The sequence below is a fragment of the Sinocyclocheilus anshuiensis genome, unplaced genomic scaffold, assembly GCF_001515605.1.
Source record: "Sinocyclocheilus anshuiensis isolate Anshui unplaced genomic scaffold, SAMN03320099.WGS_v1.1 scaffold893, whole genome shotgun sequence".
Lineage (NCBI taxonomy): Eukaryota > Metazoa > Chordata > Actinopteri > Cypriniformes > Cyprinidae > Sinocyclocheilus > Sinocyclocheilus anshuiensis.
The window spans coordinates 74730-90857 of NW_015555766.1; the positions used below are offsets into that span (position 1 = coordinate 74730).

Consider the following 16128-nt stretch of genomic DNA (forward strand, 5'->3'; position numbering starts at 1 on the left):
TATTTTTGTATTTAATCATTTAGAAGTGATATATAATTGTCCATGAAGGCTAGAAATGAAAAACTCATTAAGGTGTGCAGAATTTTTTCCTTAAGGCAGAATTGTTTCCTCCTTATTAAGGCAGGTTTTTTTTACGGATGAAATGAGCCCCCAAAAAAAAAGATTCAAAAATGATTTTAAAATGATGAGAAATATTAAAAATGAATGCAATACAGAAATGTCAAAGTTAAGGCATGACCATTGGTCAGCAAAATGCTCACTGGGACAGCGGGGTCCATGTTATTACAACATTTAACCACTTTTTATTACTTTTTTTTTATTACTTTCAAATTTAAATCTTGTACAAGAACTATAGCAAAAATCAGTTTGATGCATATTTGATCAATATTTTAGAAATTTAATTTGAATATTACCAGTACTGACTTCAATGGATTTCATTCAATTCCTTGAACACGACTGCTCAAAACGGTCTAAATTTATGAAACCTACACATTCAAAACATTATTACTCTGAAATATTTAATGTAAATGTTAAGTGTAAGTGAAATGTTAAGTAATGTAAGGTCTTTCATGACACTACATATGCTGGGGTGTGAACTTGATAGGTGATTGATATAAATTGAAAATAAATTGATATAAAATAAATGGTGCTTGAAAAAGTCCTTGTTCATGAAAGAGTGGGAACCCTGCGTGTTGGGGGTCTGTGGAAAATTCTGCAGACAAATCTTTTAGAAAGTGTCTTGGAAACAAATCTGTCACAATCAAATCTAAGTGTCCATTCATCACATAAACAACAAAATACATAGCTGCCTTAATTTGATCTCCCCTCACATTGTCATAATTTTGGGGTTTTTCCATTTTTCAGAACTACAGGTACACGGGTTAGAGCAGGGGTGCCCAAACTCGGTCCTGGAGGGCCGGTGTCCTGCAGAGTTTAGCTCCAACTTGCCTCAACACACCTGCCTTCAAGTTTCTAGTATGTCTAGTAAGAGCTTGATTAGCTGGTTCAGGTGTGTTTAATTGGGGTTGGAGCTAAACTCTTCAGGACACCGGCCCTCCAGGACAGAGTTTGGGCACCCCTGGGTTAGAGCTTAACTCTGCTGAATTGTGGCCCTCAAGAAAGCAGGCTTAGAACACTCTATAACAAGTGAATGAATCGCTTTATTTTGTGTAGTGCTTTTCATAATGCAATATTGCTTCATTGTATGTAGAAAAACTTTTGCAGGAAAACCACTCGTGAGCACATTAGGTAACTAACAATGAATAATCCCAATATGTCTAGATGAGGAAAGCAGGAGGAACAAGATTGAGCAGCAGGAGAAGCCCATTCTCCTGGCAGTCTCAAGCTTGTAAAGGGAAATATGTGAACTTGCTGCCATTCAGAAGCTGCATAAAACATGTCTTAAGACAAAATGACAATTATTTGGCTCTCAAGGTAGTGTATTGCTGCCTTAAGCATCTATGAATGTTTGCATCTTTTGTAATCGTCTTGTACGAGTCCCTTAATTGTTGTAGTGTGAAGAGCTGAATCCGAATCATTTCACATTCCTGTTGGAAATGTGCAGAAAAATCTCTGGCAAAGCCAGAGAATGTGCAGGACCTGGAGGATTTGTAGCTTCACTACTCAGGACAAAGCTGGCACAGCTATCACAAAAAAAATCATTCAGAAATCTACACGCCATATTAAGAACCGGCTGTTTTGTGTAAAATTAGCTGTTATTTTGGCTTATGCATTATGTATGCAAACACGTGTTATGTCAAATAACCCCCTGTGAGTGGTGGTGTGATAGTAAACAAACCACAAGCCACTCAAAGTAATTCCTGCATCTTTTATTATAATTCTAATAACCTTTAGTCATTTCTTAAAACATTTGTATTTCATATGTGTATATGAATATATATAATTGCATACACATATATATATTCTGTAAATAACCTCTTATCTGCTCATAGTTAATTTTCTATTTAAAATAAAAATAAAAAAGATGCTTTCTGCACACCCTGTACAGCTACTGCATCAGTTGCCCCTGTGTGTGATCCATGAACTCATCCTATAGGTCACACTGCCCAGACCCTTTAATGGCCATGTGATCTTCAATGTGCATGTATCCTCAGCATATTTATGCATATCTCTGCAGCATGAAAGCATGTCTGAATACTGTTCCATTATTAGAAGCTGTAATATTGACAATCTAAGCTGCAGAGCTTGAGGACTGAACAAAGACTGAAATACTTCCTTTTCCCAACCAGAACCCCCCCCCCCCCCCCACCTAGTGGACAATATTGGAAAGTGAGAATATTTACCATTCATCAGGGTACAACACCAGCTGCTATTGAAGCAAACTGGTTTGATGAATTTGACTGTGGAAAGATGAGACAACAGGAAACACAGGATGTGTAGAAAGCATGATTTGATTACACGTTAAACTCATGTTAAACATTTTGGAAGACAGAGATGCTTTAAAACTTGGAATCCTTTTTTTCCATCTCAGAATGATAATTTCTTTCATTGTCCTTACTGTTATCAACATCACTATACTTACCAGTCTTAAACATCAAAAATACAATAAGTTCTTCATTCTCCATGTTGTCTCCTCTTTTAAAATGGAGGCTTGATATCGTTGATAGGTTCGTTGAAGTCATTGTCACCTCTATATTTTGAGAGTCTGTGGTAAAAATTTTGATACATTTTCAGTATATATATATATATACTTTTCTTTTTACAATATTGTATCATCTTCCTTTAAAATATTTTTTTTGCGTTATAACATTATGTTCATCTTGTATCCATACATAGATATTTCACTGTGTCCCATTATGTGTTATATAAATAAAAGAGATGAGTGTATCGTCATCAACAGGTGTTGTTGTACGTTTGTGTATGTTGCTATCAGTAGGCTGAGAATGTACTGAGTGCATGTGTGTAAGTGGTAGAGTGCTTCTGAGTCTGTTATGTTGGTCTGGGCACTTATTTTTGCTACGGATTTGTAATACAGTGACCAGTCTGTGTATATATATATATATATATATATATATATGTATGTATGTATATTATTTCATTATAAGACATGAGAAGGTAAAGAAGTTCTAGTGAAATACAAGATAAGCACAAGCCCCAATCTGGCTTCTGCAAAATAGAATCCCTCCATTGGTGAGGTAAATCACATAACAAATCACTGTCATGCCTCTAGTGATAACCTTTCACATTATCAAGTATGCGCACACACACACTCACACACAAACAACAGGAACCCAAGCATAAACACAGTCTTACCAAATAACTGACCTCTATTTTAAGGGCTTCCCTAGTCATGCCAGACAGGAGGTTTGTCATTACTTGCCCTCCCTGCATTGGTCTCCATTGAACCTACTCTAAAAATTAGACAATTAGTAAATATTTGCCGGTAATACAGACTCAGCTCAAAATCTGAGAAAAAGAAAAAGATAGCAAAGGAGGTTTCAGTATCTCTCTTTCTCCCTATCTCTTCCTAAAGAACTACAGAAAAACGGGAAAGCTAAAGAGCATTTTGATTGTTTTACTTAAATTATTTGGCTCAGGTATGTAGTATGTTACCTTCTCTTGTTGATCTTGGGTATTCTGGTAGAGTTAGATTCCACTATTTGATTCATTTATTTCCATTTTGATTACCTTGTGAGTGCCTGCAAGCTCAAACTAAGTGTGTTCTGTTTAAATGTTGATATGTACGGATGTGAATGTTCATGTTCATGTTTTCGTTGACTGAAACACACGTAAGCGCAGGCATGTTCACAGTTCGACAGGCCTTCAATGCTCTCTGTTTCTCCTGTATCTCTCCATCTGCGAGTCGGCAGTTTGATGTTGAAATCATCTCTTCCTGCATTTTTCTTAATTCAGGGAATAATCTCTGATGGCAGCAGTTGTCACCTCATCTTTCTTGTCCTCTCAACTCCGGTTGGCCTCATCTCTCCTTCTGTCTGTCCGTTCATCTCGGGAGGAGAGGGCAGAAATGGGGAAAGTGCTAGAAGACAGCCTGACGATAGGGGGGAAGGTGGAAAGTATAAGGAAATATTTTTTCTCTTGTTTGCCCGCATCCCCCTTTCTGTTCTCCTTTTCTTGTCCCATGCCATCCTGGACCTCATGCAGCGGTCCACTCCAAATGTTCCCAGAAGTTAGCGATCAATAGTATATCAATGTTTTACCTCATCTATACTAGCTTTTTTTGTTCATGCATTACCCCTTTCTCACCCTAATCCCTCTCCATCGCTGTCCTCCCTTGCGTCTCTCTGCCTCCCCTTCTATCTCTCCCCTCACCTGTCCATCACTCTCCTGAGCGCTCTCTCAATGTTCATGCGATGTCCAACCCTGGTTACACCCAAGTCCAGGTAGTCGTCCTTGGTTAGAGAGGGCAGGTGCGTGCCATCAATCTCGTTGTCTAGGAAACGCTCCCTGTGCTCACCCAGGTTCAGGTAGCCCAGCCAATCTGCAACATCGTACTTGGTCCAGTATAGGAGTGGTTTGGAGGCGAAGGGTTTGGTGGGTGAAGGAGGAGGGAGGTGTGGATAACTCAGGCAAGTGGGGGGAGGAATGGGGTGAAGTGGTGGGGATGATGTCCTTGACAAGAAGTGGGTTGGGGACAAGGAGCGAGAGACCACCAGAGAGGAATTTGGAGGAGGTGGAGCCCCGGAGGGGGCAAAGAGAGGGGGAGAGGGGGAGAAGTAGGGGTCCCCAAGAGGATTGGCAGGTGAGGGTGGAGTAATAGAAAAAGAGAATGATAGAGCGGTATAGTGCAGCAGTTACCTGTGTCTGATGAGGGACAGACAGACGTACATGGACAGTGCAATAAAAAGCAGAAATCACAAAAGAGAGGAACAGTTTAAACAGACACAGTTACACAATACACACACAGAGTTCATTGGTGTTTGAGACACTGATAATAAAATGGCAGTTACAAAACTATTTTCACACACTAAAATCTGAATATCACAGGAGTTCTTTAACTGAATGGCTCATAATTTGATTATGACTCATGGCATACCAAATCACACAATGCTCGTGCAGCTTAGAGATTCTCATGCCACATGCCTCCTTTCAAGGCCACCATGCAGACATTAACACACAGTCATGCACATATACCTATACTGATAACACACAAATACCTATGTCTGCTCAGTGATCTTTGAGCTCCCCAGTTCTCTGCTCCTTTGCTCCTCTGGTGTAATTTGGTGCTTAGTTCATTGATGATGCTTGCCTTCATACCGGACATGGGAGGATGTAGTTTACGTGCCTCCACATATGTCCCCCCAGTCTGGACCCCTCCCTCCCCTATGGACTGCGCTGCTCCGGCCGACCCATCACCCCACAGCGGTTTTATCTCTGGAGTGCGGGGCCGGTCAAAGTACATTACAGAGGAGCGAGCAATCCCTGGCCCTTCCCTCATTCCATAGCCATCACGGGCATTGATATCCTCCTCCTCTCCCTCTTCTGCCTCATCCTCCTCCTCTTCCTCCTCCCTACGATGGTGGTATGCAGGGGGTGCCGTGCTGGTTTGGTGTCGAAGATCTCCAGCCCGGCTCCCTTCTCTGTACCTCTGTGTTTTTGGGTAGGTGGATGCAGTGCTTGCGGCTTTGGCATTATGCATTTCAAAAGTCTGTCCATCAAGATAGCTCATGTAAGACTCTAGAAATTCTGTCCCACTTGCTCTGTCGGCCTCTGTTGCCCTACCTCTCTCTCCAACGCCACCTATGCTACTCATCCCTGCTCTCTCCAACCTTTCTCTGACCCCACTACCACTGAGTGCAAGGATGTTGTCTAAGTGATGGTCGCTGCTGCTTCGGCTGTCCAGCTCCTCAATCCCAGAATCCACCACTGTCTCCTGGGACTCACCACTCATAGCTGCAGCAGCACTTGGTGGTGGATGATGCTCTGCACTGGGCCGCCTGCTACCCCCTGTAGCTACTGTGGAGACGGTTGCTAAGCGTGTATGTGGTGTGACAACAGCAGCAGCAGCAGTAGTAGAAGAGATTACAGTTGTAGAAGCAGTTTTGGAACAGCTTGCGGTCACAGTTGAGGCGCCTCTGAGAGATACAGAAGTTGCTGGGGTGGATGTTGCTGCTAGAGGGCCCCGGTAGGCAGGTGGAGCTGGAATAGAGAGAGGAGGTGGTGTGGGAGAAGAGGAGCGTCCGGCTGAATTTGTATTGTTATATAAGTGCTGTGACTGAGATAGGCCAAACGGTCTATGGTAGGAGGTGGGTGGTGGCGGAGGTGATACAGAAGGAGGTGGAGGTGGCCCAGAGGGCTGCAAGGTGGAGGGGGAGGGAGGCAGTAGTGGGTTGGGGGAAGATGAAGAGGGAGACGGGGCTGACTGGGTGAGGTTGGCAACCTCACTGTCATAGGAAGTAAGGCTGGAAGTTGTGGAATCACCTGCCTGCGGTGAGGGCAGGGGTGTGTGAGGTGGGAACCCAGTCATAAAGGAGTCTTTTGGAGGGGGAGGAGGTGGTGGGGGAGGTGGTGGTGTAGGATGAAGCTGCTGGCGCGCTGTCACATTGTGAGACAACACTGCAGAATAACCCAAACCACGATCAAAACTATTGGCAAACTCCAGAGGTGGAGGGAGTGGATCAGCAAACACAAACTCATCATCTGCATCTATTGAGGGAGCTGGGGGAGGGAGAACCATCAGACTTGTGCCACTTTCACCTTCACCTGCTGAAGGACGTGTAGGGGCTGTTGTTGGAGGTGGAGAAGGTGGGGTCAAGGAAAGGATATATGCCCCAGCCTCACTCTCCATCCTCAAGAATGAGGGGCGTCGAGGCTGCTGGGTCATTGGTTGTGTGGACTGCTGCTGTAACTGGGCTCTCCACCCCCTGCTTCCTCACTCCAGCTGCTTCCTGCTCCACGCAGGATCCTGGGAGATGGAGGCCGAGTGGATGTGGTGGTGGCAGCTAGCGATGAGGATGTAACTAGGTACGAGGAGGAGCTTGAGGACTGAGCAGCAGAGGAGGTTGCCGAGGAAGACGAGGCCATTGAGTAGGAGATGTGCGACGTTGGTTGTGCAGTGGATGAGGGAAAGGCCCCAATGCTGGACAACTGACGGCTAAAATGATGTTCAGTGGTCCTCTCCCTACGAATGCGACCATCATCTTTCAAGGCACGTTCCCGTGCAGCCAATGCCAAGCCTAGTGGGGATGAAGGATCCAGAACTTTCCCCGTTAATGGGTGAATGAAAGTTGTGGTGGAGGCTTGCTGCTGCTGCTGCTGTTGTCGGCCTCCCGCCCCATAGAAGTCAGCAGGTACAGACTTAGGCTGGTAATCCCCAGGAGGAGCAGGTGAGGAGTACTCAGGCAGGCCAAAGGCAGGAGGCATACTGCGTGTGTGGTGGATAAAAGTATCACCTGAGAACATGCCTTCATCTATAGATTTGGATGGTCGCAGGCGTGGTGAAGGCTGGGAACTCAGCTGCTGTTGGGAAGTCTGGGTCCGTCCTCCCACTTCTCCTGCTCCACCCAACTCTTCCTCAGCAGAAAGAAAAAAGGAGGCACTCTTCCGTCGTGCTTCATGGAATCGTTCTCGATCCCTGCGAGCTGCCCCTACTATGGCAGCACCAAACTGGCTGGTAAAGTCCAAACTCTCTTGAGTACGAAGTGATGGCAGTGATGGGGGTGGTGGAGCAGGTCTAGATGGAGGGGCTGGCGGTGGAACGGTGGGTGCAGGTGGGGGAACAACAGGTTGGGGTTTAGAACTGTCACTCCTACTGCGTCCACTGCTGCTGGTGGAAGGAGCTTTAACAATGATGGTTGGGATAGGAATAGAGCTCTTCTCCACTGACCCCTTCCCTTCCAGTGTGCCCTGGCCCTGACGCAAATCCTCTATCTTTGACTGCTTCACCAAGGGCCCCTTCCCTCTCCGGGCACCACCTTTCAGCACACCACCTGCCCCTGCTCCTGCCCCTATCACACTGTGGTCCATCCTGGAAGGTTGGCTCTGAGTAGTCTGCTGCTGTTGGGGAATAACAGTAGCGACACTAGTGGGTGGGACTGCATTGCTGTAGCCCCTTCTCAATGCTGCAGCCTTGGCTCCTGGTGCTCCTCCAGCCCCTGCAAGGTCCCCTGTGTACCCAATCACCTTCCTGGAGGCAGTCCTGCTTGGCACAGAGGGGTGGGCTTGAGCATGGGAGTAAGGGAGGTCCCCGGTTCCGGACCCTGCAGGTGGTCCAGGGGACCTGTCTCTGGGTCCATGAGTGACATGCACTGACTGCGAGTAGAGCTGAAAATGTGCAGAAGAGGAAGTGGATTGGGACACAGAAACAGACGGCTGCTGAGATGTCTTGCCCCTAAAGCCAAGAGGGGGAGCTGAGGAGAAAGGGGGCTCAGGGGGAGCTGTAGTAGGGGGAGGAGGGATGTCATCTGGGCCAGGTACTGAAAGACTGCGGGCAAACTTCATGGCTGGAGGATGAAGGAACTGCTTCTCTTCCTCTGGAACCCCTGCAGAAAAAGAAAACCAAAAAGAGAGAGATGAAATACATTTTCAAGGAAATAAATGAAGGAGGTATGAATAGAAAAGAGTGTTACAAAACAACAAAGACAAAAGAAAAATATGTTTGAGAGAGAAAGAGAATGTGCATCAGCTGTATGTGAGAAAAGAGAAAGAGATGAAAAGATATCTTTATTTCCTAAAAATGAGCAGAGGGCAATAAAATGGGATATAGAAATGAGACCATCTTGTAGTATGTCGGTCTGTCTGCTTGTCTGTTTTTATCTCCTAGCAGTAACATGTACAAGCCATTCACCTCTCTACTTCAGCAATGCTGTTTTGTGTCAGTGCAGACCACTTTTAGTTACAGTGTGTTATACAAGGACAAATGTAATACATACATAAAGTCATCCTGATAACAGAAGAAGTGACACAAATACACATTAGCTACATCTCATGGCATGCAAAATAAACAAATGCTGTTGTTTTTTTAATGTAAATAAAGTTAACCAATTGTGCAACCCAAGAAAGTGAACATTTTAATATTGAACATTTAAGCACATGTTGACATTGCCAGTTTACATATTTAAGGCATGGAACAGAAAACATTTCTAATCATACAGATAGTGTGCTAATAATCTTGGGGGTTATAAATGGGCTGTACATTTTATAGTCCAACCAAGAATGAACACTGATGCTGAGCACCAGAAGAAATAAATCTCATTCACATTTGTTACGGCAATTGGTCTCTCCAGTAATCCAGTCAAACCCCTGACAAGATTCTTATGGACTGTTTCAACAAACTGAAATGTACGGTCTCTATTCGAGAGCAATAAAAAATTACAGATGATAAGCATTAAAGCAAATCCACAGCTGCACTCTTTTGAGTGCACTAAATGCACGTGCCATAGACGTACAGCAGTATGGTTAGACAGACAGGTGGACAGACAGACAGATGGACTAACAGACAGCCTCACCGATGGACTTCTGTCGCAGCATACCGTGCGGGGGGCCATGGCCAGACATAAATTGACCACGGTCGTATCCTAACCCTGCCCCAGATGATGTCATCCCCATTCCTGCTTGGTCAAAACTTGGCTGCCAAAGTACATGGAGAGAAAGAACATTATAAACATTATGCACCAATTTTTAAAAGAATTCAATTTTGCTAAACAATTTCTGCAAAAAATATAGCTCAGTAAATCCAGAGCACCATCTAATAAATCTCATTTCATAATCATCAGTTTTCTTAGTGATCTTTAATAACTGCTTCAATGGTCTCATACACAAACACACCTCATTATAAAAGCCTCTGCCCCGTTCTCTTTTTATCCCCTGAACCCGGGGCCCTGGGGCCTCATTGGTACTGATAGTCTGCTGTGCTGCTGCTAAAATCTCATCCAGTTTATCTGACATCGAATAAAAGAGAGAGAAGGAAATAAATAAATTATAATTTATAATAAATAATAATTTACTAACTATTTATTCTCAGCTTGAATTGATTTAAAGGAGATGTTTACCCAACAAATAATAACTCTGTCATCATTGCTCACCCATGTGTCTTTGAAACCCATTCTTTCTTCCATGGAACAAAAAGGGATTTATTTATAGCAGAATAACAAAGCTGCTCTTTTCCATACAATGAAAGTAAATGCCTGTCAAGCATGATTTTCAATGAATAATAAAATACATTTCAGCCTATACTAGGGGTGACCCCGAATAGGCGAAGATTCGATGCTTCGATAGGAGGAGACTGATTCGACTACCAATCTCACAGTCGAATATTCACGGGGTATTATGATCATGCCATTTTGGCTATATGGGGGTGCCCAAATGTCTGATTTCACATAGAACTACTGGTTTTCTCCCAATAAGTTAATATACAGCCTATTAAAATAATGCTGTAAATAAGAATCTGAAAAGAAAGAAGCTTCAAATAAATATTTTAACCTGCGTGAATAAATCCAACCACCCCTATAGATTTAAGTTTCACTTTCCATAATCCGTGACCGACAGAGGAGCATCTTGGCGGCAGGGATTTAAAACTTTAACAAGACTCAAATTGACACAGGCAAAGTGAAAGACTTGATTTTTTCGATCAGGTAGGGTACAAGTGATTTCAAAACATTTCAGCCGGTTTATATATATCGTGTATATATTATTTATCTCGTATAAGATGCATTTTGTTGAGTTGCGCTGCAGTAAAGCGCTTCATTATAGTACTACGGTGATTATCTCTTCAGAGCGCAGCGCGAGCAGGACAAACAACAATGCAGAATATTAATAACTATGACTGGGACTGTCATATACATAACAATTATAATGAGAACACTATTATAATAAAACGCTGTGAATTTTTAGAGTTTAGTTGCTTTGTTTCTGCACGTTGTTGCGTGATGAACGCGTCCACAAAAGGAGTTAATTCAGAGCCGCGCAGACACGTTCATGTGCATTCGGGGCATTTTGTGCAGATAGTCTATAAGTCTTAATATTAACGTTATGTTGTATAAATAATTAAGCATATTCTATATGAGATAAATGATGAGTTAAACCCCATCGATTAAAAACCTGCTTTCAAATGCTTTATTCTGGTCATCTTCAGTACTCACAGCTCAAAACAGAAATGCAGAACATTAATAACTACTGTCATATTACATAACGTTATAATGAGAGCACTATTCTAAAAAAATGTTGTGAATTCTTAGGGTTTCGCTGACGTTTAATGTTAACTACCTTTTAATCAAAACATAAAACATTATTTACCCCGTTTGTATCTGCGAGGCGTCCGTTACACATTTTCCCTGTGTGTTAACGTAATAACGACTGTCAAATGTCTGACTTGACTCTTGGTAATGTATTTTGCCCCGCCCCCAAAACATATGATTCGACTATCAGTCGAACATCGGCAAGATTAGAAAATTTCGATTCGACTATGAAAATCCTTAGTCGGGGACACCCCTAGCCTATACTATACCTTACACAAAACTACCATATGGCTTCAAATGACTTGGAATGTGGTCCATAAGACTTGGAGTAGGACTATTTTTATGATGCTTTTTTTGTTTTTGTTGTTGTTGTTGTTTTTTTTTCTCCACCCATTTTCACTGTATGAAATAGAGTGGCTCAGACATTCTGCTAAATATCTCTTTGGTGCTCAGTCATACAATGACATAACAGTGAATAACTGATGACAAAATATTAATTTTTGGGTGAACTATCCATTGATTTCTTAACTTTATGCATGACTAGATGACAGTCCCTCTGTATAAAACCAATGACTCTCTTACTCAAAGCCATCTGATAAACTGTCCTCTTCTTCTCTGTAGCTTGTGAAGACTCGAACTCTGTAACAGATGGACAGGTTTAATCCCATAAGAAATATTTGCAGACCCATTAGGTCAAGTGTCTCATACAAGACAGAAAGAGTAGACAAAGTGCTTTACCTGATTTTTTTTTCCATGGGGCAGAGGCTGTGATCAAGCAAACAGAGAATCAATGTAAGGTGGAACACCATCAGCCTGTAGTAATACTGTATGAGCTGTTAATGCTGTAATCACATTTCCATCAACTAACAAGTAGCAAGAGATTAAACACTTTTTTATTTAGGTCAAGGACTTAGAACAAACAAACAAACAAACAAACAGAAAAAAAACACTCATTTCCAGGATGTACACAAAATGCACTCACAATCCTATTCACACGCAACCTTAGCAAAACACTTAAAGTGAAACTGAAGTGTCTCTTACCTCTGTCCACTGTGTTTGAAATGCAAGGACAGACAAAGATTAGGGAGGTTATAAGACAGGTTAGTTAGGGTTTCAATCATTCAACTACAAAACAACCTGTGCGACAAAAGTCTGCAGGAAAGGTTCATAAAATTGAAAAAAAGTGAGTGTGTAGGGATTGTGTATGTTTGTGTAGGTGTTTCTGTATGCATATTAAGCTGTGGGATTCTAGGGGAATTAGAGAAGAGAATCTGCTTGCCTGTTAAAAGTAATCATCTGCCCTTTTGTATTCCAAGAGTTTAGGCTTGCCGTGATAGACGGTGCTGACGGTGAAATCGGTGTTAAGCCGCAACACCGGTTACGTCACATGCCCACCGGCACCGACCCCCCCACCGTCGTTTTGATTTTTTATAGTAATAAAAATAATTTAGTTCAGTAAAAGAACAGACACTACAATTAAAAAACTGAATGAAACGTGAAAGTAAAATGCGCACAGCGCTTTTAAGCTATTTAAAAGCGAAGGAAAGCGAGGAAAAGAGGGAAAATTCAAACGAACAATTGCTTTACGCCAAATTGCCACTATTTGAAATTGAAAGTAAATTGTGCAGGCCGCTTTTACAAGCTATTTAAAAGCAAAGGAAAGCAGGAAAAGAGGGAACGCCCCCGCCCCCACGGTGATACCGGTATTACCGGTGTTGTCACACGTCGATTAACCGGTGGGAAAATTTCCTCACCGTCACAACCCTACTAGAGTTCTTTCTGTCTATCTTTTTACATTTACGTGCTGCTGCCTGTTTTATAAGGTACCAGTGCAGCAAGACATTCATGCTAGAGAAACCTCGGCTATCTTTAGAGCATGGCAGCCAGTGAGGTGGGACACTGCACCAGGTGGAGAGGCGAGTACATCTGAAAAGGTGAGAGTTCTTCACTCACATAACATAATACATTAATGCACACATTAAACACCTGAGACACCTTCAGTACACTGAGAAGATACAACAGTAACGCATTAAAAGTACTGATCAAATTATCATAATGGAGTATTAGCTTAATCAGCATTAAATGTAACAGCAGACATGCATTACTCTTGTGGCCTATAGTCTCCAGACTTCTGGCATTAAAGTCTGTTCTACACAGTAGTTTATCCTGGACAAAAAAACACCCACTTTGACAGGAAGGCACCACTTGGCCAACATGTAAAAAAAACAATCCCACTTTGCCTTTTATACAGTAGAAAAGAATCACCCCTCTTTAAAATAATCACATTATTTTATGTTACTTTGCAGCCTGAAATGGAGACAGACACAGTTTTTGTTTTATCCAGCTGTATTTACTCAGTCCAACTTATAACATCCAAGTGAAAGATATAACACCAACATGTCAGAAAAAAATAAAAAAATAAATAAAAAACAGAATCACTGAGGATCACCCCCTCCTAAAAATGACTTGTAAACTCAATCAGGTGTAGCTAATCACCTTCTCAGTAGCTATGTTTCCATCCACCTATTTTTATGCGCATTTTGGATTATCGCATAAAAAAACATTGGATGGAAACGCCAAGATGCGCATAAATTCTAAAAATGTGCATAAACTACGATGGAAACACATTTACCGAATAAATTCCACCATGCGCATTGAAAAAGCCATGTGACTTTGCGTTATGAGACGGGATAAATTGACTAACCAGCGGACCGATCTCTTTCACAGCATCTATATGTTGTTTTGGTCATTCTGAAATGCCTGAGGAAAGTCTGTCATCAAAGTATTTCTGTATAATTACTGTCTTACATGACTGCATTCCCAAACAGCAGGCATCCACCTCTAAAAGCAATGACCGCATTTTTTGTTACGTCTGCTCTCTCTGAAGCGCAAGTAATTTATTTTATATGAAAATGATTATATTCAGTGGCTTCTCCTAGTTTTCTTACAGATATTTAGTGCCAGTTTATCAGGAAGTGACGATTTTGTTCTCTTTATCTCGTTGGATGGAAACGGTACTTTATTCGCAAATGTTTTGCGCGATATTCCAGTTTTGCACATAAGTTAAATTTGCATCTTTGGATGGAAACATGGCTAATGGCACACAAAGCCATTTGACTTTCAACTGTGATCAGCTGTGGTCATTTTGATTGGCTCAGCATGAAAAGAGCTTTCCTGGAGCATTTCCTTGGTAGTGCAACTGAAGCAAACAATTAACAACTGACTATACTGTCAAAAGATCTCCAGGATAAAGTTGTGGACAGTCAGGAGATGGATACAAAAAAATTTCAAAGGCTTTATTAATGTCTAGAAGCACAGTGAAAGTCTATTATTAAGAAGTGGAAGGTATTTGGTACAACACAGACCCTCCCTGGATCAGGACGTCGCTCCAAACTGGATGAAAGAGCCAGGAGGAAACTGATCAGAGAGGCGAGCAAGAGGCCTAAAGCAAATCTGAAACAGCTGCAGGAATTCATGACAAAGGGCGGTCATTGTGTGCATGTGAAAAAAATATCACAAATTCTTCACAAATGTGGCTTGTATGGGAGGGTTGTAAGAAAAAGGCCACTTCTCAAGAAAGGCCACATGCAGTCACGACTTGAGCTTTGCCAAAACACACCTTGAAGATTCTGAGGCAGAAGAGACTAAAATGTAATTATTTGGCCTCAACACCAAACAATATGTCTGGTGGAAATCCAATACAGCTCACCATCCAAATAACAGAATTCAGATGTAATTATTTGGCCTCAACACCAAACAATATGTCTGGTGGAAATCAAATACAGCTCACCAACCAAATTGAACAGCATTCCTCCAGTAAAGCATGGAGGTGCTAATATCCTGTTCTGGGTGTTTCTCTGCAGCAGGGACTGGAGCACTTGTCAGGATAGAACGAAAAGTGGATGGGGCAAAATACCATCAAATTCTTGAGGAAAATCTGCTGCCCTCTGCCAGAAAGTTGTCAATGGGAAGGTTTTCCTTCCAACATGACAATGACCCAAAGCACAGCAAAACTGAGCACACAGTGGTTAAAGGAGGAAAAAGGTGAATGTCCTTTGCATGGCCTAGTCAGAGCCCAGACTTAAACACCACTGAAAATCTGTGGAATGACTTGAAGACTGCAGTCCACAAACAGTCACCATCAAATTTAACTAAACTTGAGCAGTTCTGCAAAGAATAGTGAACAAATATCACAAAGTCTAGATGTGCAGAGTTGGTAGAGACATATCCCATCAGACTAAAGGCTGTAATTAAAGCAAAAGGTGGTCCTTTTTCCAACTCAGTGATTCTGCTTTTTTATTTATTTATTTAAATTTTTTTCTGACATGTTGGTGTTATATCTTTCACTTGGATGTTATAAGTTGCACTGAGTAAATACAGCTGGATAAAACAAAAACCGTGTCTGTCTTCATTTCAGGCTGCAAAGCAACAAAATGTGATTATTTTAAAGGGGGGATGATTCTTTCCTATACCCACTGTATATTTAGGGGTGGGTAAATCTGATGATCCGATGACACGACAATAATAAACTGGTACGTAACAAAGTTGTAGTTCATTCAAATAATGGCATAACCAGGGGTGCACACAAGTTTTTCAGTCTGGTTCTCATGAGAGCACCTGGAGATTTGGTTTGGTGCTCAAACTGCACATAGTGTAACCCATTAAATATAATTATAAAAAATAAAATAATTAATAATAGTAATAATAGCATTATTGCACTTTATTTAGTCTATTTTTAAAATAAAGTAAAACAAAGTAATAAGTGTGATAATACTATTATATTTTAAAATAAAAAAGTAGTATTAAACAAAAATACAATTATTGTATAGTACACTTAAAAAAATAGGGTGGTAATATTTAAATTTTTTTATTTTTACTTTTTTATTTTTTATATGAATTCTCAACACTTTCAAACCTAAAGTCAGCAAGCTTTTATTTTGGCGGTTGTCAGGAGCGTTTATGGGGGGGGGGGGGG

At 41.8% G+C, this 16128-nt stretch overlaps 1 protein-coding gene across 1 annotated transcript in view; it reads right to left on the reverse strand.

Annotated features, from left to right (window-relative positions):
* Nucleotides 1–2731: 2731 nt before the first annotated feature.
* Nucleotides 2732–16128, reverse strand: part of shank1 (SH3 and multiple ankyrin repeat domains 1) — a 69748-nt gene continuing 56351 nt past the window's right edge. Inside the window, 9 exon segments of the mRNA XM_016468028.1 lie at nucleotides 2732–4009; nucleotides 4291–4735; nucleotides 5113–6826; nucleotides 6829–8459; nucleotides 9426–9546; nucleotides 9745–9857; nucleotides 11736–11792; nucleotides 11892–11918; nucleotides 12195–12203. Of these exon segments, the coding sequence (XP_016323514.1) occupies nucleotides 3922–4009; nucleotides 4291–4735; nucleotides 5113–6826; nucleotides 6829–8459; nucleotides 9426–9546; nucleotides 9745–9857; nucleotides 11736–11792; nucleotides 11892–11918; nucleotides 12195–12203 (4205 nt within the window). The 3' untranslated portion in view covers nucleotides 2732–3921.